At 43.7% G+C, this 21,984-nt stretch overlaps 1 protein-coding gene across 2 annotated transcripts in view; it reads right to left on the reverse strand.

The window, feature by feature from the left end:
* Positions 1–1,546: 1,546 nt before the first annotated feature.
* LOC133473631 (pituitary adenylate cyclase-activating polypeptide type I receptor-like) overlaps positions 1,547–21,984 on the reverse strand; it is a 65,408-nt gene continuing 44,970 nt past the window's right edge. For both annotated transcript variants that reach the window (XM_061765235.1, XM_061765234.1), the window contains exons 4-13: positions 5,873–5,973; positions 4,981–5,078; positions 4,714–4,846; positions 3,949–4,102; positions 3,780–3,840; positions 3,076–3,145; positions 2,827–2,918; positions 2,606–2,735; positions 2,446–2,487; positions 1,547–1,999 (exon numbers count right to left, since the gene is read on the reverse strand). In XM_061765235.1, the coding sequence (XP_061621219.1) occupies positions 1,793–1,999; positions 2,446–2,487; positions 2,606–2,735; positions 2,827–2,918; positions 3,076–3,145; positions 3,780–3,840; positions 3,949–4,102; positions 4,714–4,846; positions 4,981–5,078; positions 5,873–5,973 (1,088 nt within the window). In that variant the 3' untranslated portion in view covers positions 1,547–1,792. The remainder of the gene's footprint in view (positions 2,000–2,445; positions 2,488–2,605; positions 2,736–2,826; positions 2,919–3,075; positions 3,146–3,779; positions 3,841–3,948; positions 4,103–4,713; positions 4,847–4,980; positions 5,079–5,872; positions 5,974–21,984) is intronic.

Genomic DNA, 21,984 nt, shown 5'->3' on the forward strand with positions numbered 1-21,984 from the left:
ACAGTCAATGTTTTTCTTTTCTGTTCAACATCCAAGATTTCTGCACATCGGCTTCTGGTGTCATTGAAGGTTGCGTGGCGTAGAAACAAGGTGTCCCCGAAAAGTCTCATTTCAGTCTGAAGGCGGTTTCCATCGTGTCGTTTCTAAAAGATGTTCTGCACTCTGCTGCCTGCAAGCAACGTGTGGACACTGTTTATGACAAAATGACAGAATTGTAGGCTCTTTCATTAGCACAGCAGGCCAGTGGAGGAGCAATGCGAGTGACCCCGCTTCCTAAAAATTAATGCACAGTAAGGAAACGCAAAACAGCTAATCCTTGCCGCCTACGCCGCAGTCAGGACAGCGGGTGCCGGCAGATAAGAGGACGGCATCGCCTCACTCGCGGCGGTCAAGGTTAGGGGCCGGAAAAGATCATCAGTTGCCTGGCGATTCTGCTTCAGGAGTCGTACGCTTGACATCCCATGTTCCTAAAGCGGCACGACCGCAAGCGATTACAAACTCCAAATGCGCGCTCATACAAAAACCACGCTGTATCCTATAGGTTGGATATCATTGGCATTGGGTGGAATACTTTACAGGAAAACAAAATAACGACGTCTTTATTAACGCTGCATCATCAAAGAGCAAGCAATTTACAACGCTCAGTCATTTGGAAGAATAACAATCCCACGTGTGGACTGAACAACAGTATCAATTGGTGAAAAAATATGAAATTGAACAGATTTGGGGAAGTCGCTGATGGTGTAGTGGTGCACTCGCCTGACTTTGGTGCGGGCAGAGCGGGTTCAGTTCCCACTCAGTGACAGTGTGACTGTGAGTGCGAATGGTTGTCCCTGTCTATATGTGCCCTGCGACTGACTGGCGACCGGTTCAGGGCGTAGTCCGCCTTTCGCCCAAAATCAGCTGGGATAGGCTCCGGCGCAGCGCCCCGGGATAAGCGGTGTTGGAAATGGATGGATAGAAAAATGATTCACAAAAGTTCTTCTAAAAACAGTACAACTGGCCACAACTTTAGGACCAATTATCATGTATAAAATACTTTTTGGATTGAAAATGTCAGAGAGGTATTCATTTTTCCTCATTGTTATGATGATTGTTTGTAATCATTGTTATGATTACAAATATATTACAAATTCATACCTATTAATAAATAGCACATCTCAAAGAAAAAAATATTACATCAATAACAAAGGCGACTCTATACAATTCATTTGGAATTAAAAAAGAAAATTAAAACAGATGACTGGGGGAAGAGTGGAAAGTGGTCCACTATGACCGGCGGGGCCGTCAGGAATGGGGAAATGGAGACGGGAGATGGCGCAGGGGGATGGACCGTGCATCTCCCCCCCGATCCGGGAAGGGGAATTATTTCCCCTACACCGGGAGAAGGAGGGTTCGGTTCCCCTCACCTAACCTTTGCTATTAATTTGCTATTTGCCACTTGTGCACCCATAAAAAGAATATTTTCATTGATTATCATTATAATTCATGTTCCATTTAATTCATCAAATACATACAAGTCAAACGGACACAGCAAACTGCAATGCACAATATTTATTGTATTTGAGGATGAATAATCAACACAAGACAATGGAGATATGATCAGATGTTCATCATGACTACCCTGCACTTATGTCTGTATACTTTCCAAACTTGATGGAATTTTGCAGTCGATTCCCACTGTACAAAATGGAAAGATGCATTCAAACAAGCTCCGTGATTTAGTCACTTGATCGGGATCTTATTCGGCATGTAACTTCAGTGATAATAGAAATAGGTCTACAGATGTTTCTCAAACTGTGGAGATGTTGCAGGGTGTCACAATACTTGAGAGGGCATTTGTCCCAGAGCCTGGCAGACCTTTGGGGCTGGATTTGTCAAGGACAGATATCTGAGTCACCGTGCTGCCTTCAGTGAACAAGGTTCGACGTCGTTTACTATAACGCAGGTAACTCTGAGTCTGCCACTTCCAAAATCTCTTCTTCAGTTCTGCCTGCACCTGGACACACAGAATACAAAATCAATTGTGACAACACTTGTTGGAAATTCAAATTGGATGTACTGTACTTCTGAAGTACTTTGCAGTTTAAGAGTAAGATTAGTAAAGAAAGTTTACATCATCACAGCTGAGGTGGCCAGTCAGTGGATTTAAACTAGTGTGACTGCTGCAAACTGTGCAACGTTTTACTAATACTGTTCTTGTAAGGAAACCAACGGGAAGGACACTCAAGAAGCGCAGCCCAAAAGTGTGCCAGAAACTTGCTGATGGCTACCTTTGTTTTTGTCAGAAAAACCAAATGATTTGTCAGTTTATTCTTTTCAAACGTCAAGGAAATCCTCTAAAGCCCAACACTGCCACGAAATGTATGACAATGGTCAGTGCATATACATGTCTGACCACACATAGATGTTCTGCTGTTATGTCAAGGTTTTAAAGTCACTTACCTCACCATTTAAGAAACAGTAGAGTAGGGCAACAACAAATCCCTATAACCAAACAAAGGTAAATGTTATACTATATATATATATATATATATATATATATATATATATATGATATTATAGCTAAATATTGAATGAATGTATGACCACTTAAATATACCACCTGAAAGGATCCCAAACCAAGCTCTATGAAAAGACGAGCCTCTGCTCCTGTGTTTTCTGGTAGGAAAGCAAAAACCATATAGTGCATCCCAAACAGCGGAATGAGCAGCAGAGTGGATTTGGCCAGTCTCCTGCGAGCCCATATAGGCACATACAGTGTTAATGAATGCATGTGTTGCAACTGTTTGCTCAGGTATCATGATCGATCAGATAATGTCTCACTTGAAGTGACTGGTATCGCTGCCGCCGACACCGGGGGATCGCAGTTTCTGCACCAGAATACGGATCACATTGATGAAGATGAGGAAGTTTACCTGCATAAGGAAACGCAAATTGCCTTATGCATATACGGTATTCTCTCTCACTCTCCCTCACACACACACACACACACACACACACACACACACATATATATATATATATATATGCTGTGATGCTTGCTGTGACTCAATAGTTCCCGCTGTAACTCACCAGTAATGATGCGGTTATTGGAGCTTTTATGATCCACCAGATAAAGGCCACATCTGTGTCATCCCAGCAGCTGAGGCACACCACATGCATTAATGAGATAACCGAGACCAAAATATTGTCGCTCTCGCCATACTGCACGTGACAACTCGCCCACCAGAACCCATTAAGAGACATTAAAGCAAACCCTCAGTTGTTTGTCCTCTTTTTTTATGATTATCCATCCATCCATTTTCTCTAACGCTTTTCCTCACTAGGGTCACAGGTGTGCTGGAGCCTATGCCAGCTATCTTCTGGCAAGAGGAGGGGTACACCCTGAACTGGTTGCCAGCCAATCGCAGGGCACATACAAACAAACAACCATTCGCACTCACAGTCACACCTACGGACAATTTAGAGTCTCCAATTCATGCATGTTTTTGGGATGTGGGAGGAAACCGGAGTGCCCGGAGGAAAACCATGCAAACTCCACACAGGTGGGGTCGGGGATTGAACCCCAAACCTCAGAACTGTGAGGCTGACGCTCTAACCAGTCGACTACCGTGCCGCCTAATTATTATGATTATTATTATTATTATTATTATTATTATTATTATTATTATTATTATTATTATTATTATTATTATTATTACCTACAGCCCTAATGAGGATCAGTGGTGCAGAAAATGGATGGGTGGATGGATTATTATTAGTTATTATAACCTCACCCTCTGTTGTCATAGAAGTTCCGAGTCAAGACCCATACAGTTATGATTGTTGTTGGGAGACCTGGGGGGGCACAGAGTTATCGGATGATTCAGGTATCGTTCAAGAACGCCCCCAAACGGGACACTGAGGGAGGAAACAGCAATGAAAAGATTGATGATGAGCACTCACCCCAGCCAATTAGAATGTACCACCAGAAGTACTTTTTCTGGAAGACAAATGTGAGAGCCAGCAGGGTCTGCAAGTACATGCCCTCCACCAAGAGCCAGAAGTAGTTGGCTAGGATACTAAACTGAAAGAAGGCCACTGCTGATTTACAGGATGTCTGCAGGATGTAAACAATTACAAATCAGCATCCGATATTTGGAGGGCGCCATTTATCTGTCGTGGTCAGAACAGTAATAGTGTTTCACATCCGTTTTTGGGGTCACAGAGAAGATGATAAAACATTGGACTGGTAACCTTTCATTTTGACAATTAATACTCTGCGACTGAAGCTGAGCGTAATTGAGGTTATGTTGGTTCAGGCTGTCAGATTACTGTATATTGGTAACGATGAGGGATCACTGCAGTTCGAAGTTATTTTTCATGATAATAGTGTGAATTGTTTTATTTTGAGATTGATATTCCTTTTTTCCACGTGTACACCACCCTTGTCTGTCTATTAAGATATTTTCTCTCCTGTTTATGCATCTTTCCCAGTGTAATGAATGAATCTGCCATCCTGCTCCTTTCCTGGCAAGGACATGACATAAGCTTCCATAAGTTCCTACTGTAACCAATTTCAGTCAATTCACATTCACTCAAACTTTCCATCCGTGAATGTTTGTGACTAATGCTTGTTAATAGGAATGACTCCCACAATACTTTTCCAGTGCGCATTGAATTTGGTGACATTACACGCACATCGCCGGAGAGCGATGCTGTCACACTCACACTTGACATGAAACAGTGGTCCAGGTCTTCGTCGGAGAAGAGAATTTCATCTTTAATGAAGACGGCGCTCGCTCTCAAGATGAAAGAGAAGAAGAGGTTCATATGGATGTAGTTCCTGGTGCAGTGAAACTTCCTATAGAAAGAGAAATTAACTCCCCACTAATACAAAACATTTGAAAGTATTGTGAGTACAAATATTAATAGTCAAATATTACTGCTACACATATTTCATGTTTAAGTACTTGCCATGATTGAAAAAAAAATTACCTGAATACTATAAAGACAAAAATGGCAGATATAAGAGAGATGAGGGAGGTAGCATAGCCAGCTGTATACACCTGTTTGAAGTTGGAGAAGTAGGTTGTCTGAATTGTAAGAGACAAAAGGAAAAGAGGTGTTAGCGATCTGTATTGTTGCTAATGAAATGCTAACAGGTAAACGCAATGTTTGTTACCTCCACTGTGAATATTTTCGGCTGAGGTTAACAAATGTATCAATGAATATACATGATGTACCGATGATTGTGAAGTTGCAAGGAAAAGTGCTTTTACTACCTATCATTCCAAAGATATTTTGATGATCAGAATTTGTATTTATTCATTACAGTTCTCAAAATGTAATCAGAAAAAATATAATTCAATAGACTGAACGGATCCCCACATGAGCGACCATATGTCGAGGCCCCTTACTGGAATAAATCCAAAGCAGAACCAAGACGAGCATGGGGCAGCCATCCGCCTGGGGTGAAAGTTCAGAAAACGAAAAAACTGCATCAGAAAAGCTCGAAGCTTTGTATTTGATTGTCAAGTCCAAAAGGACTGTTTGTCAAAGGTACGTCAATAATGCCAAAAAGTGTCTGCGCATCAATATTTCATGTTGATTGGGTGATATGATACACGTTTCCAGTTTTTATGTTTTTACTGCAAAAAGTTGCAAAAAAGAGCTGTTGTAATAATTATTATGTGACCACTCCAGTGGTCACATAATAATTAAAGAGAGAGAGAGAGAGAGAGACAAGGTTATTATAGAACATTCTGGAAATAACCACTCACACAAATACATTTGTGCAGCAAGTGATTAAAATGGCAAAGTCTTGCACTCTATAAACTATGTACCGTATCACAGAGACATTCAGAATCGGTTCTATGCCAATGTCTACCTCTGATTCTGCTTCACTGTCATCTGCAAAATCACAGGCTTCTGTATAGTTTGGGTACAGCGCAGACCATCCGCTTTCTGTGCAGTTCCTGTAGATGTAACCTAAAGTACAACATAAGCAGAGTTATAGAGAGACTAAGCGCAAAAAATCACAATGAGGAACAAAAGAAATCGATTGAATCTGTAAGATAAATAAATAATCATTGACAGAGACTGGTTAGTCTCGTAACCAGGAGCCTCATGAAATCATCCATTATCAATGTGTTTTATTGATGAGGAAACTACAACTGAGAAGTGGGCTAATTCAACTCCTATATACCTGTATGTACATCAAAAACACAAAAGATAAAACCTATGAGTAAAGATTAAGAAAGGGTGGTTGAAGAAATTGGGTCCTCGCTTCATTGGCCCATTTAAGGTCGAGGCTGTGATAAACCCTGCCGCTGTGAGACTCAGGCTCCCTCCTTCCCCCATGTTCCATGTTTCGCTGCTCAAGCCGGTCTCCACCAGCCCGGTGAGTCCTCCTGTGGTGCCTCCTCCTCCTTGATGGTCGGCCTGCCTACACGGGGAGGTCAGTTTTAGACTCCAGGAGTCGGGGCCGGGGAGTGCAATATCTGGTTGACTGGGAGGATACAGTCCCGAGGAACGTCAGTGGGTCCCTCACTCCTGGATCCTGGACACGTCACTCATCCGCGATTTCCACTCGCTCCACCCCTCCAAGCCTGGACGTCCGCCAGGGGGCGTCCGTTGAGGGGGCTGGGGGTGGTGGGTACTGTCATGTTCCTGTTTGTCCCTGCTGGTACTGCTGGGTCCTGTGTTTTTCTGGTTCTTGTTGTGAACATTGGTGGGCGGAGCCTGTGGCACTGCACCTGTTGGTCCACTGTCATCAGCTGGGTACTTAGGATCGGAGGGAACTGCAGGAAGGTGTCAGATCAATGCTCGCTACCCATTGCTTGCCACCACTGCATCAACTTTCCTTGTATTTCGAGTCAGTAGTAGTTTTCATGCCAGTGTACTTGCCGTTTTGTTTGACCGTTTGTTGCATGTAAGTACACTGTTTGCCTTTTGTGTTGTTTTGTTTTTACACCTTGTGTAGGGTAAATTGCAGAGTTGTGATTTTGGTTTGTAGTATTTAGTAATGTGGTTTCTCCACCTCTTTGTGTTTAGTTATTCACTTGTTCGTTGACCTTATGTCCTCGCTGTTTTCTGTTCTTAGCTTCTGATTGTTACTCGCTTAAGTCGGCGCTCCCTTTGTTTAGTTAAACCTTGTTTAATTGCTCATTTTAATAGTTGGGTCTGCTTCCTGGGCAGCGCATTGCGTCATTGATAACAGTAAGTGGCTAGACTCCTGCGGGTCCGGCCCGGCCCGACCGGCTGGAAGACCACAGAGAAAAGGAGAGCAGCCCCTCCCTACCCTATAGCCAACCCCCCCCCCCCGCAAACCGACCATCGCCCAGCGACCACAACAGCACCCAGAAGGTGGGCCCGTCCAAGGCAGGAGGCGCTGAAACCCTACCATAAGCCCCAAGTCAGCCAGGGACCCCACACAGCCTGAGGGAGAGAGGGGTGACAACCACGACAGAGCGCCCCGGGGAGAGGGGATAGGAGGACACAGGAGCAGCACGGCCCCCAGCCCCTACCCGGAGACCAATACATTTTAAGACACGCACACAAAAAAAGTACACTACTTTTAAAAAAAAAAGAATATAATCAAGGAATCTAGCCTCTTACTTAGGCACGCTGCAATTTTTACTCACACTGTACGTTTTTGCACATTCAGATTTCATTCAGGATCCCCTGGAGGGTTGACACGAGACATGATGATGTGAACACCGGACCAAGTCCTGGCACATCTGTGATGGTTTCCAGTCTAGTCGCTTTTTCATGCACCACATACATTCCCTATAACCATAGCAATAGGGTGGGATGTGGTCATTCACTTGTCTCATGGCTTGACTCCTGGGACCCCCCCCCCCCCCCCCCCCCTTTTTAGGTTGTCGGGCCTGTCCCTCTCCTCACTTGGGTCCCTGCCTTTCTCTCCCCTCTCCTGGCACCCTTGACCGTCATTGCTCACATTTGGCACTTGGGTTGGGGTCACTGTTGGCGGGGAGTTGCCTTTTCGGGTGGTAGCTGGCCTGTTGGTGGTTGTGGCCCCCATGATTTCTGGGGGTGACAGGGGTGGCGGCGGCGGTGGGGTGCGCTGAGTGGGGATTGGTTGGCATACCCCTGACTGGATCCCCGACAGGATGGACGCGCTGGGTCCACCCTTCCGATGTGTGCTGACACAACAACTCCGTACACCAGTTGACTAACATACATGATATGATATGATGTTTATTCACTAATAAGTTCCACAGACACGCTATAGGCTTTTATTGTTTATGTTGGGACTCCTAACAAAAAACAATCTTGTACTAGGATATCAATTTACAGGTTCTTACAGGTAAGTAGACACTATAAAAGGATTCCACCACGCCACTCATTAGTATCACTGCCTTGCTCATTTCCCCCATCCTGTCCTACCCTGTCCTTTTCTGTCCTCTCTCATCTTGTCCTAATAGTTAGAAGTTGCATGTCCTCACCGGGTGTGACCGTCCCCCATCCACCCGTTCCCAAATAAGAACGCTACTTGACTTTGGTTAGGGTTACTTGTGGTCAAATTTCTAGACTGCCTAATTGTTGTTCTTGTTATTGTTCTGCTGTAGTTCGCCCCCCCTATTCCCCTTCTCCGTTATGTCCTTCTGTCTGTCCCCTAAAACCGTTTTCTGTCCAGCTGCATTTTCAAAAAAACATAAGAATAATTTACAAACATAAAATAAAAATAAACATAGGGAGTGTTTCAAACTCCACTGTAGCACAGCACAAAAGGCATACAGATCCAGCAATCTGGATGGCCATGCACCTGAACAGGACAGGGTAAAAAATAATAAATAAATAAATAGAATTTAAAAAAAGGGAGAAGACCACATCACATAAAGGCCAGTCAAGCAAAAGTCTGTTTTCAGAAGCAATTTTAAAATTTTAATTGAAAATAATTTATGTTAATACACAGACACTACCTCATTTGTGTGTTACCATAGTCTACTTATTTTTCTTTTACAACAACAATTTAAAAAAAAAAAAAGTTTTGTTATTAAAATTTTTAGCACACATTAACATACTGCAGACACAGTGAAAAATATACCCAGTATACTATCAACCACCTGCGATGACTCCAAATAATTCCATACTAGATCAGTCGTGGCTCGGGTTAACGTCCACAGCTGGCGCCGTTAACCTAGAGGGTGCCAGTGGAAATTCAGCTACTGTGGGTCGAAGACGAAGGAGAATTGGAAATTGGGTTCTTAGGCAGAAAGAGAAGAGGAAAGCACAGAACTGAATGTGGGGACTTTTAATGTTGGGCCTATGACAGGAAAAGCTCAGGAGTTGGTTGACATGATGATTAGGAGAAAGGGTGATATATTGTGTGTTCAGGAGAGCAGGTGGAAAAGCAGTAAGGCTAGAAGTTTCGGGACAGGGTTTAAATTATTTTACCATTGTGTAGATGGGAAGAGAAATGGAGTCAGGGTTATTTTAAAGGAAGGATTAGTTAAGAATTTCTTGAAGGTGAAAAGAGTATCAGATCGAGTGAAACTTGGCTGAAACTTGAAATTGAGTGTATGATGTATAATGTGATTCGTGGCTATGCCCCACAGGTCGGATGTGACCGAGAGGTGAAAGAGAAATTCTGGAAGGAGATGGACGAAGTAGTTATGAGCATCTCAAACAGAGAGAGAGTCGTGATTGGTGCAGATAGTAGTGGACATGTTGGTGACTCTAAGGTAGTGGCTGGGGAGAGTGTGGCTAGACAGCATAGGATTGTGGTGTGTAAAATGACTGGTGGTGGGGAGGAAAATTAAGAAGACAAAGGCAGAGCAGAGAACCATGTGGTGGAATCTGAGAAAGAAAGAGTCTTGTGCGGCTTTTTGAGAAGAGGTGAGACAGGTTCTCGGTGGATAGAAGGAGCTTCCAGAAGACTAGACCACAACAGCCAAGGTGATCAGAGTGACAAGCAGGAGAGTACTTGGTGTATCTTCTGATGTTGAACTAAACCCTGGGCCAGTGCTAGCTGGGCCTCCACCTCTGCTACCTGGGCCAACATCACTGCCAGCTGGGCCTTTACCCCGAGCAGCCAGGCTAATACCACTGCTAGATCAGCTAACATCATTGCTAGCTAGGCCTCCACCTCTGCTAGCTGGGCCTCTACCACTGCTAGCTGGGCCTCTACCACTGCTAGCTGGGCCTCTACCACTGCTAGCTGGGCCAACACCACTGCAAGTTGGGCCAACACCACTGCTAGTTGGGCCTCCATCACTGCCGGCTGGGCCTCCACCTCTGCCGGCTGGGCCTCTGCCGGCTGGGCCTCTGCCGGCTGGGCCTCCGCCGGCTGGGCCTCCGCCACTGCCGGCTGTCATGGATGTGTGTTCTGGTTTTTGTCTTCCCCCTGTTTCACACACACCTGCTCCTGTGAGCATCTTCACCACCTGTGCCTCGTTCACCCTAATTACCCCTTGTATTTAACCTCGTGTCTCATTCCCTCTCGTCGCCAGTTCGTTGTACCTTGTCGTCGCGTTCCAGCATTCCTTGTTTCCACGTCACAGACTCACAGTAAGACTTGACCCTGTTCCGATTATCGACCTCGCCTCTTTGCCTCATGTTTTTGGATCCTGTTGCCTTTCTTGGATTGCCTGCCTCTGTACCGACCTATGCTCGTATATTAAACCTCTCTTTTTGGAAACTGTCCATTTGTTTTGGAGTCGTGCATTTTTGGGTCCTATCCTCTGTTCCGTTTATGACACCGGCTGGGCCTCCGCCACTGCTGGCTGATGCGAAAGGTGGCAGCATAAAGCTATATGCAAACATTGCCAATAAAATAAACAGGGGGCTGCCAAACCCCGCAATACTAAAGCACCGGAAATGGAGGGCGTTCCAAACCGTTAATAACTCTAAATTAATATAGAACTCAACACGTAAACCAAAAGGCATTCTTTGTGCACACTTAAATGTACGAAGCATTTTAACAAAAAGTGATCAGGTCCATCCCCTTCTTACTGACTCAAATATTGACTTCCTCTGCCTATCTGAGACATGGCTCCATGAATCTTCGCCCTCAGCAATACTATCTGTACCTGGTTATAAAATGTTTAGAAACGACAGACAGGGTTCTAAGGGAGGAGGTGTTATGATTTATGCCAAGGACCCTTTTAATTGTAATGAAATACATGTTACAGATGAGAATGGATTAGAATTTCTTGGACTAACTGTTTCTTTGTCACAGCAAATGTCTTTTATTCTTGTAGTTATTTATAGGCCTCCCTCATCAAATGCAGATTTTTATGTAAAGCTGGACATTTTACTGAAACAACTCAATCTTGCAAAAGAGGTGATAATAATGGGTGACCTAAATGTTAATTGGGAAGTTAACAAAGTTGGGAAAAAATTGAAAGGTTATGGATGATATAGATGACTCAGGTAATTAATGGCCCTACGAGAATTACAAACTCCACCCGCACTCAGATTGATCTAGCCTTTACTAATAGGCCAGAAAGGATCTTGAAGCCATACAATACGCTCACAGGATTGTCTGATCACAATCTTATAATGGTCACAAGAAAATTAAATAAAAAGTGCTTCAAACCCTTGGCCACCACTGAATCCTATAGGATACAAAAACATGAACAACTAAATTTCCAAGATTCTATCCAAGTAAACTGGAATGTATTACTCGCTGGCAAAAATTTAGATGAGGACTGTTCTAAATTTGCCAACAAAATACAAAAAATTATTATACAATTTACACGGATAATTAAACTAAAATCTAGAAAGAATGGCCTTCCTTGGTTAAACACATTTATTCTGAAACTGATGAAAGAACGCGATCATTCCTTGAAGTTGTCGGTCAAATCAGGATACAATAGACACCAATTTATTTCACTTAGAAATAGGGTAGTGAAAGAAATAGGAAAATCTAAGGCTGACTTTTTCCTTACTGCTTTGAATAGTGTGAAGGGATTATATTAAAAAACTATTGGGTGATACACAAAATAACAAAACAAAACTTATGCAAATTCAATTAAATGGAAACATCTTGACGGAACCTCAAGTGATGGCTGCTGCTTTTAACAACTACTTCATTGAATCTGTGTCAGAAATCTCTACTAAGTTTGCAGTAAAACAAAGGAAGGAATACCCTGCATTGTCTGCAACGCAGTTCTTTACTATTACAAATATTACTGAGACCAAAGTTATCGATTTAATTCATTCACTCAAACCAAGGCAAAGGATGTTTTTGGAATGGACACGAAAATGCTCAAAGATCTAGGTTCAACTCTTGCTACTCCTATTGCCTCAATCATTTATCTTTCAATTTCATCTGGTCACTTTCCAAAGGCCTGAAAAATCTGCTATTGTTACCTCTGTCTTTAAATCCAGTGACTCAACCTCTCTGAATAACTACCGACCGATAAGCATTCTTCTGGCCATTTCCAAAGTTGCAGAAAAATGGGTGTCAGAGCAGATTGTCCATTATTTAAACAGCAGCTCCCCCTCTCTCCACTTCATGCAGTTTGGTTTCAGATCCAAGCATTCCACTGAAATGGCTACATGCCTCTTCATTGAGAAAATAAAATCTTCTCTCGACAAGGGTGGAGTTGTAGGGGCGGTGTTCTTGGACCTTAGGAAGGCCTTTGATACAGTAAATCACTGTTCTTCTTACCAAGCTCTCAAAATTTAACTTCTCTCGCAAAGCTGTGAGCTGGATTGAATCATATCTGCATGATCGAACACAATCTGTATCAGTTAACAACTGCAGATCAGAGTCTTTTAGGCTAACCTCTGGAGTCCCTCAGGGATCAATATTAGGCCCCCATTTATTTAGTCTTTATATCAACGATTTGCCCACTGTTTGTTTTGAAGCTGAGTGCGTAATGTATGCAGACGACACGGTTTTCTTTGTTCATGGTCGCTCCAAAGATACTGTTGCTGCTAAACTCACTCATACAATGTCCTGTGTCACAACTTGGTTGCAGGAGTGCTGTCTACAGCTAAACGTTTCTAAAGCTGTAGGCATGTATTTCACTAAAACAAACAGAGTATCACCTGACCCCGACATACTTAATGGAGAAAAAATGCAAATTGTCAGCCAATACAAATATCTTGGGTTAATAATAGATTCACAGCTTTCCTTTAAAGCCCATATTGACAAATTGTGTAAAAACATCAAATTAAACCTCGCAAATTTTCGTGCAATTCGAAATGAAATGTCAACTGAAGCTGCAAAAATGTACTTGCATTCAATGATTCTTAGTCACTTTCATTGTTGCATAACCAGTTGGTCCGAGGCTGGTCAGAATGCAAAAAAAACATTGGAAGTTTTGTACAAACAAGTAATTAAAGTGATGGATAAAAAAACCAAGGCACTATAATCACTGTGCAATTTTAAAAAAATACAGTCTTTTAAACTGGGACAGTCTTCACATATTTGCAGATTTAAATTTGATTTATAAAGTACTGCATGATTTGGCTCCAGCTCTTCTGGCTAAGTTCATCAGCCAAAGAAACAGCTCTGAGCGTGTCACTCGAGGCTCTGTCAGAGGTGACTGTCTCATTCCTCTGCGCAGGAGCACTTTCAGTAAGTCAGCCTGGTCAGTGAGGAGCGCTGGTGAGTGGAACTCAGTACCTGAGGAGGTTAAACTGCTTACAACATACAAGGCCTTCACAAAAAAACTGAAAATGTGGCTCGTTAACACCTATAGCTGCCAACACTAAAAGACAAGTATGTTATGATGTTTTCATGTTATGATCAAATGATTTGTGGTTTTATTCTCTCTTAATAGTATAATAAGTATTTGATTATGTATCCTGTATTATATTGTCTTGTAGATGTATTTTACTGCTTTTTTACATCATGGCCAGGGGACTACAGATGAAAACTAGCCTTCTGGCTAATTCTGGCTTTTTTAACCATGTGTACTTCATGTGTTTTATGAAACTGCATTGTCCCCTTTCAAATAAACTGATTAACCAAAGAGCTTAGCTAAGAAGAAGTGGGACACTGAGAGGACTGAGGAGAGCACAAAGGAATACATGGAGACCCGGCACAGGGCGAAGGTAGAGCTGGCAAAGGCCAAACATGAGGCCAGGTTGGACAATAAAGAATGAGAAAAAATATCTATACAGGTTGGCCAGACAGAGAGCTAGAGATGTGCAACAGGTTAGGGTGATTCAGGATAGAGATGGAAATGTGTTGACTGGTGCCAGTAGTGTGCTGGATAGATGAAAAGAATAATTTGAGGGGTTGATGAATGAGGAAAATGAGAGAGAAGGGAGCATTGAAGAGGGAAGTGTGGTGGACCAGGAAGTGGCAATGATTAGTAAGGGGGAGTGAGAAAGGCACTAAAGAGGATGAAAAAAGGAAAGGCAGTTGGTCCTGATGACATACCTGTGGAGGTATGGAAGCATCTAGGAAAGGTGGCTGTGGAGTTTTTGACCAGGTTGTTAGACAGAATTCTAGCAGGTGAGAAGCAGCTGAGGAATGGAGGAAAAGTGTGCTGGTGCCCATTTTTAAGAACAAGGGTGATGTGCAGAGCTGTGTGAACTATAAAGGAATAAAGTTGAAGAGCCACACAATGAAGTTATCAGAAAGAGTAGTGGAGGCTAGACTTCGGGAAGAAGTGAGTATTTGCGAGCAACAATATGGTTTCATGCCTAGAAAGAGTACCACAAATGCATTATTTGCCTTGAGGATGTTGATGGAGAAGTACAGAGAAGGTCAGAAAGAGCTACAATGTGTCTTTGTAGATCTAGAGAAAGCCACTGACAGAGTACCCAGAGAGGAACTGTGATACTGCATGCGGAGGTTTGGAGTGGCAGAGAAGTATGTTAGAACAATACAGGACATGTATGAGGGCAGCAGAACAGCGGTGAGGTGTGCTGTAGGTGTGACAGACAAATTTAAGGTGGCGGTGGGACTGCATCAGGGATCAGCCCTGAGCCCCTTCCTGTTTGCAGTTGTGATCATTAGGCTGACAGATGAGGTTAGACTGGAATCGCCATTGGACCATGATCACAAATGACATTGTGACCATCAGTGAAAGCAGGGAGCAGGTGGAGGAACAGTTAGAAATGTGGAGGCATGCACTGGAAAGGAGAGGAATGAGGATTAGCCAAACTAAGACATAAAATACTTGCATGAATTAGAGGGGTGGAGGGGGAAGACTGAGGCGACAGGGAAAAGAGATAGCGGGGGTGAAAGACTTTAAATACTTGGGGTGAACAGTCCAGAGCAATGGCGAGTATAGTAAGGAAGTGAAGAAACAGGTGCAATCAGGCTGGAACGCGTGGAGGAAGGTGTCAGGTGTGTTATGTAACAGAAGAGTCGCTGCTAGGATGAAGGGCAAAGTTTATAAGATAGTGGTGAGGCCAGCCATGATGTATGGATTAGAGACAGTGTCACTGAAGAGACAACAGGAAGCAGAGCTGGAGGTGGCGGATATGAAGATGTTAAGGACCAGGTTGGATAGGATTAGAAATAAGGTCATCAGAGGGACAGCCAAGGTTAGATGTTTTGAAGACAAAGTTAGAGAGCGCAGACTTCGATGATTTGGACACGTCCAGAGGAGAGATAGTGGGTATATTAGTAGAAGAGTTAATAAGGATGGAGCTGCCAGGTAAAGAGAGCTAGAGGAAGACCAAAGAGAAGGTTGACAGAATGAGGGAAGACATGAGGGCAGTTGGTGTTCGAGAGGAGGTTGCAGGAGATAGGCTTGCACTGAAAAGCATGACACGCTGTGGCAACCCCTAACGGGACAAGCCGAAAGGAAAAGAAGAAATCTTAGTTTAATGTATTTTCATTACAATATCCATTCATCCATTTTCTACAGTATTTGTCCTCATGAGTGAGTGTCATTGGTGAGCCGGAGGTTATCCCAACTGACTTTGGGCGAGAGGTAAGGTGAAACTTTAACTGATTGTCAACCAATCACAGGGTACATACTGTACATGTATAGAAAAATAACCATTCATACTCACATTCACACCTCTGAAGAAGAAGAAGAAGAATCATCTTTTATTGTCATGAACATGCATGCATCTACATGAAATTTGTTCTCTGCATTTAACCCATCACAGTGAATACATACACATGTTAGTGGAACACACTGGAGCAGGGGGCAGCTGAAGCGCCCGGGGAGCATTTTGGGGTATCAGTGTCTTGCTCAAGGACACCACAGCCGTGAGTCCGGGGGATGTTGGCGGATGATCCAGGACAATTTAGTGTCTTTAATTCACGTAACATAAGGAAGAAAGCCGGAGTACTTCGAAGCTGAGTAGTTAGCATGTGTGCCTCACAGTTCTAAGGTTTGGGGTTTCAATTTTGGCTCCGGCCTTCTTTTTCCTCCTTCGAGTTTGCATGTTCTCCCAACGCTATAGTAAGTTTTATGACCAGGTACGCTGGCATCCTCCCACATTGCCAAAACATGCATTTTCGGTTAATTGACGACTATAAAGTGTCCATTGGTGTGAATGTGAGTATGAATGCTTATTGTTGTCTATATGTGCCCTGCAACTGGCTGGCAACCGAAGACAGCAGGTCAGCACCCTATGAGAATAAGCATTGTAGAAAATGGATGGATGGATATCATGATTCTTTTGAAGTCTTTTGAAGTTCTCTTCAAAGCAGACTCACAACCAACATGAAGAAATGCAGATTCAACAAGTCCAAGCTTGAATTCTTTGGATTCATTTTCTGTTATGTGGCATCTCAGCAGACCCCGAAAAGGTAGCAGCCACACAGCAGGCCAGTGACTCGCAAGATGCTGGCAAAACCAGGAGTCTACGTGGGATGGCACTATTGCTCTCGCTTTATCAAAGATTCTCAATGGGCCCGGGGTCCAGAACAAGAAGCAGAACTCGAACCTATCAAGGACTGTCCAACCAGTGACACCACCATGTCACATTTGAATCCAAACAAAGTGACATAGCTGATCATCGATAACAGCCCTGTACAACTTGTTGGAAAAGGAAAAACCAACATGGCATGTGCAAGCCATGCTCTCAATGTCAGAGCATTGAATCAATCACAACTGGACTGTTCTGGCTATCTTATAGAATGTTACACCTGTCATCTGAGCAGGCTTCATCAGTTCATGCAACAAAGCTTAGTAAGGACTCCCTCACCTGTGCTCGTGTGGAAAAACAAACTATGCTGAAGTTGGAGGCAGGCCCCAGCAGACCATGTATGGTATCATTCTTTTGGAATGCAAAAAAAAAAAAAAAGAAACCCCTTAGGCTGCCTGGTAAAGAGGCTATTGTCTGTCCACAAGAGTCGTGAGGTGGAAACTCCCTCATTAATATTCTCATCAGTTGTAAAGCGGTAGTGGAGTTGCTTAACGGTCAAAGAGGCTGTACTATTTGTTGGAGGCAAAATTATTTAGTCTCTTTGGAATAGACAAAAAGAACGGTATTGTAAGTTGGAGATGTAAGGTCTTTGGGGGGTAGAAGTCTTTGTTTCAGGGTGTTATCAGATTTGAAGTGCACCAGAATGTTGTGTTGGTTGGAAAATGTCAACCTTGTGTATGCGGTCAAGTGTAGTGAGGAATTCAAAGATACGTACATTGGGCCAACCAAGCAACTTCTACGCGGACGGCCAGACTCAGCTGTCGACTGGAACATCCAAGAGAAACAGCAGTCTTTTGAAGACAAAAATGTGCATATTCTGGACAGGGAAGACAAATTGTTTGAAAGAGGAGTGAGAGAGGCCAACTTTGTGAAGGTGGAAAAACCATTACTCAACAGAGACACAACATACCCAGAATGCAATCTGGTGTATGCAGTCAAGTGCAGTGAGGAACGCACCACTCCTTTTCTCTTCTCTTCTCATACTCCACACTGAAGTTGTATGGCTGAAGCCTAAATTTCCATCTTTCAGCCCAGGATCTGGGTTTTGGATCTAGATTTGTTCCAGATGATTTCAAGGGCCTTGTGGTGTCCATATATCCATCCATCCATCTTCCGTTCCGCTTATCCTCACTAGGGTCGTGGGCGTGCTGGAGCCAATCCCAGTTATCTTCGGGAGAGAGGCGGGTTACTAGTGTCCATATAATTCGGTGGTATTATTCACAGACCCACATGACAGCTAGTGCTTCTTGTTCTTTCTGTGAGTAGCGTTTTTCCATTGCGAGCATGCCTGTGAATATTCTCATTCATTCATGTCATTTCATTCTCAAGCATTGTATTGATTGTAACTGGACTGTTCTGGTTGTCTTGGAAGACGTTTCGCCTTTCATCTGAACAGGGTTAATCAGTTCATGCAATGAGGCTTAGATAGGACTCACTAACCTGTGTTGGTGTAGAAAAAAAATCTACTATTTATGCTCCAAGTTAGGACAGCACAGGGTTAGAAATAGTATCCGAAGAATATTTAAACTTTCTGTCACATCACACTACAACTATGGCAATGACTCTTGTAGAGATCAACAAGGAGACGCTAAGAGTCACACCCACACATTGACCGATTGATCTGCGGACACGCTGCAGCGTTAAAATGCGAGGCTGTATAGCAGACATCTTCAAATGGCGGACCGCGGTTCGGGTCCGGACCGAGTCAAAGTCTCATGCGGACCCACGGTCAATTGCTATTAAATAAATATAATGTGCACCGTCACACTGGCCGCTGTCACGAACTGTGTGCGAGCTACACGCTGTATTATGGTAAATCCTGTTGTGATCACGTGACAATAATGAGTCAATCAAACTGTTTATTTACCGGAACAAATTTTGCAGGAAGACGAAGCTTGTTTAAAAGTTCAGAAAACAGTTTTTAGGAAGGAATGGACGGAGTAGTAACGAGTACTTTCCTATTATTCCGGAAGCCGGATCAATACCGTTGTGTCCCATATGCTCCATGGCTAGAACAGAGAGCAGGAACTAGGAGGCCAGGCCTCGCAAGACAACCGAATTGAGCTCACCCATCCGGATAGCGGGGATTTTGAGGCAATGTAAATGAACATTTAGTGATGTTTCCGACATAAGGGAACATGGCAATGCAGTTGCAGAGATGTTACTCAAAGTTAAACAACATATCGCTTTTTTACTTGACCAGTTCTGATTTACTTAAAAGTGAGTGTTACTTGACATTTTGGCTTGAGATTCCTGTAGTGCTTTACACATCAAATTATTTTTCAGTCTTTCTTCAATTTCTACTGAAATGTAGACCTTACATGTTTGTGCCTGTTTATTAAATTCTTAGGTTATTGGTGTTCTTTGATTTTTTTAATGTGAACTGCTTCAAGAGTCTAGTTGTGTTTAAAAGCACTTTGCATTTCTGTGTTTTTGGGAATACATTTATTCATGTCCATGCATGGTTGTCCTTTATTCATTCATTCATTTTCCGTACCGCTTATCCTCACTAGGGTCGCGGGCGTGCTGGAGCCTATCCCAGCTGACTCTGGGCGAGAGGGGGATACACCCTGAAGTGGTCGCCAGCCAATCGCAGGGCATATATAAACAACCATTCACACTCTTATTCACACCGACGAGCAATTTGGAGTCTTCAAGTCACCTACCATGCATGTTTTTGGGATGGGGAGGAAACCGGAGCACCCGGAGAAAACCCATGCATTCACGGGGAGAACATGCAAACTCTACACAGGCGAGGCCAGATTTGAACCCGGGTCCTTAGAAGGACCTCTGTGAGGCAGATGTGCTAACCAGTCGGCCACCGTGCCGCCGGTTGTCCTTTAGTAGGATCAAAATAGTTTCATTTATGATACAGGTAGATATTAGTTTTTTTCATGCAAAACAAAACATTATATTTGCAAAACCAGAAATGTTGTAAAAAGGAAATGCGTCTTGTGTCATTTCAATATTGTTTGATGGGTTGGCTACACGGTGGGACAGTGACCGACTGGTTAGAACATCCGCCTCACAGTTCAGGGGAGTCAGAGTTCCTGCCTTCCTGTGTGGAGTTTGCATGTTCTTCCTGAGCCTGTTTTTTTTTACAGGTACTGTGGCTTCCTCCCACATTCCAAAAACATGCATGGTAGGTTACTTGAAAACACAAAACTGTCCGTCGGTGTGAATGTGAGTGTGAATAATTATTTGTCTACTGTATATGTGCGGCGGCACGGTGACCGACTGGTTAGAGCGTTAGCCTCACAGTTCTGAGGTGCGGGGTTCAATCCCCGTCCCCGGCTGTGTGGAGTTTGCATGTTCTCCCCGTGCCTGCGTGGGTTTTCTCCGGGCACTCCGGTTTCCTCCCACATCCCAAAAACATGCATTAATTGGAGACTCTAAATTGCCCGTAGGCATGACTGTGAGTGCGAATGGTTGTTAGTTTCTATGTGCCCTGCGATTGGCTGGCAACCAGTTCAGGGTGTACCCCGCCTCCTGCCCGATGACAGCTGGGATAGGCTCCAGCACGCCCGCGACCCTAGTGAGGAGAAGCGGCTCAGAAAATGGATGGATGGATGTATATGTGCCCTGCAATTGGCTGTTCAGGGTGCACCCACCTCTTGCCCAAAAATAAGCTGGGATAGACTTTAGAACACCCATGACACTAGTGAGCGGAATATAGACCCAGCAGGGCTCTGAGATCCACAGACTCAGGTCAAATAGTGGAGCACAGAGTCCAAAATAAACAGGGTGAAGCAGCATTTAGCTATTATGCTGCACACAAATGGAATAAGTTGCCAACAGAAGTGACGTCAGCCGCAAGTGGGAATGTTTTTAAGTCCAGGTTAAAAACTCTTCTTTTTTCCTCATGCTTTTTAGAGCATTTCCACTTTTAAATGATATTTGTTGCACTGTGAGCTGTTTTAATTGTACTTTTTTTTCCTCTTGTTTATGTTATGTTATATTTAAAAGGTTTATAAGCTGTTTTTTTTCTTTGTTTTTAAATGCGTTTAATCATGTAAAGCACATTGAGTTACCTTGTGTATGAAATGTGCTATATAAATACATTTGCTTTGCTTTGCGTCCCACCAGTGTCCTGCGTGTTTTTAGTGTAACGTGATAGTTTTTTCTGTAGGCCTTTCCATTTTACCTTTCCATTTTTATAGCTTTAGATTTTTAAGATTATGGCCTCGAAGATTCTGACTCCGACTGTTGATTTTGATTTCTCCAGTTTTTTCCCTTGTAGTGTTTCAGGTCCTCGTCATATTTTGTCACGTTTTCCATTTTCCGATCTGTGGATGCCTGTGTCTTTTTCCTCTGACTTTTGGGTATGTTTGGCCATTTATATGGGACCTTCCCTTGTTGGCCAATGATGGAGCCCAAGTTAAAGCCATCGCCGTTCTGTTCACCCTGTTTCACCGCATCTCGTTCAACGGGTGTGTCTTCCTCACCTCATTCCGCACCAGTTTTGTCATCCCATCGTTTCACGCCTGTATCTGTGTCACCTTGTTCCGCGTTCGTTTTGTCACCTTGTTTTGTACTGCTATCTTAGTGACATTGTTCCAGACCCATTTCTTCACCATGTTCCGTACCAGTCATTTCACCTCCCATGGTCTACCCATCTCTCCAAGCTCTTCTTATCTAGGGTCTGCACCCTCTGCTCCAACTTGTTTCGAGTGTCCCACAACCTCTATGGGAGCAGGCTGATCATCTCTGCGGCAGCTCAAGGCCCTGACACTGACTCCATGGCAGCTTGAGGCTCCCGTTTCAGCTCCATGGCAGCATGAAGTCATGAGGCTGCCCTCTCTCAGTTCTCTGACACCGCACATACTACGGCCACAATCCATACCTTCTCTGGTGGCGCATGTCCTACGGCTGCCATCAGACCGTTCTCCGGCAACACACATTGTAAGAAAACCACTATAACCTTTTCCAATGGCCGACATCCTGCATCTGCCATCGGATCCTGCTTCGGCGTTGAAAGTCCAGTCTTAAGAATTGGAAATCTGCATCCATCATTCATTTCAGATGGTCGGCCAAAACTCACGTCTGGCCCCTGCGACTCCATAGGGCCCATGTCCCAGACATCCACCAGACTGACCCCTATGGGGCCCTTCCAGTTATTCTTTTTGACCTCCAGAATGACCTCAACTCTCACTCTAATGCCAGCCTGCTGTCTCCCTT

The sequence above is a fragment of the Phyllopteryx taeniolatus genome, unplaced genomic scaffold (genome assembly GCF_024500385.1).
Source record: "Phyllopteryx taeniolatus isolate TA_2022b unplaced genomic scaffold, UOR_Ptae_1.2 contig_31, whole genome shotgun sequence".
NCBI classification, from domain to species: domain Eukaryota; kingdom Metazoa; phylum Chordata; class Actinopteri; order Syngnathiformes; family Syngnathidae; genus Phyllopteryx; species Phyllopteryx taeniolatus.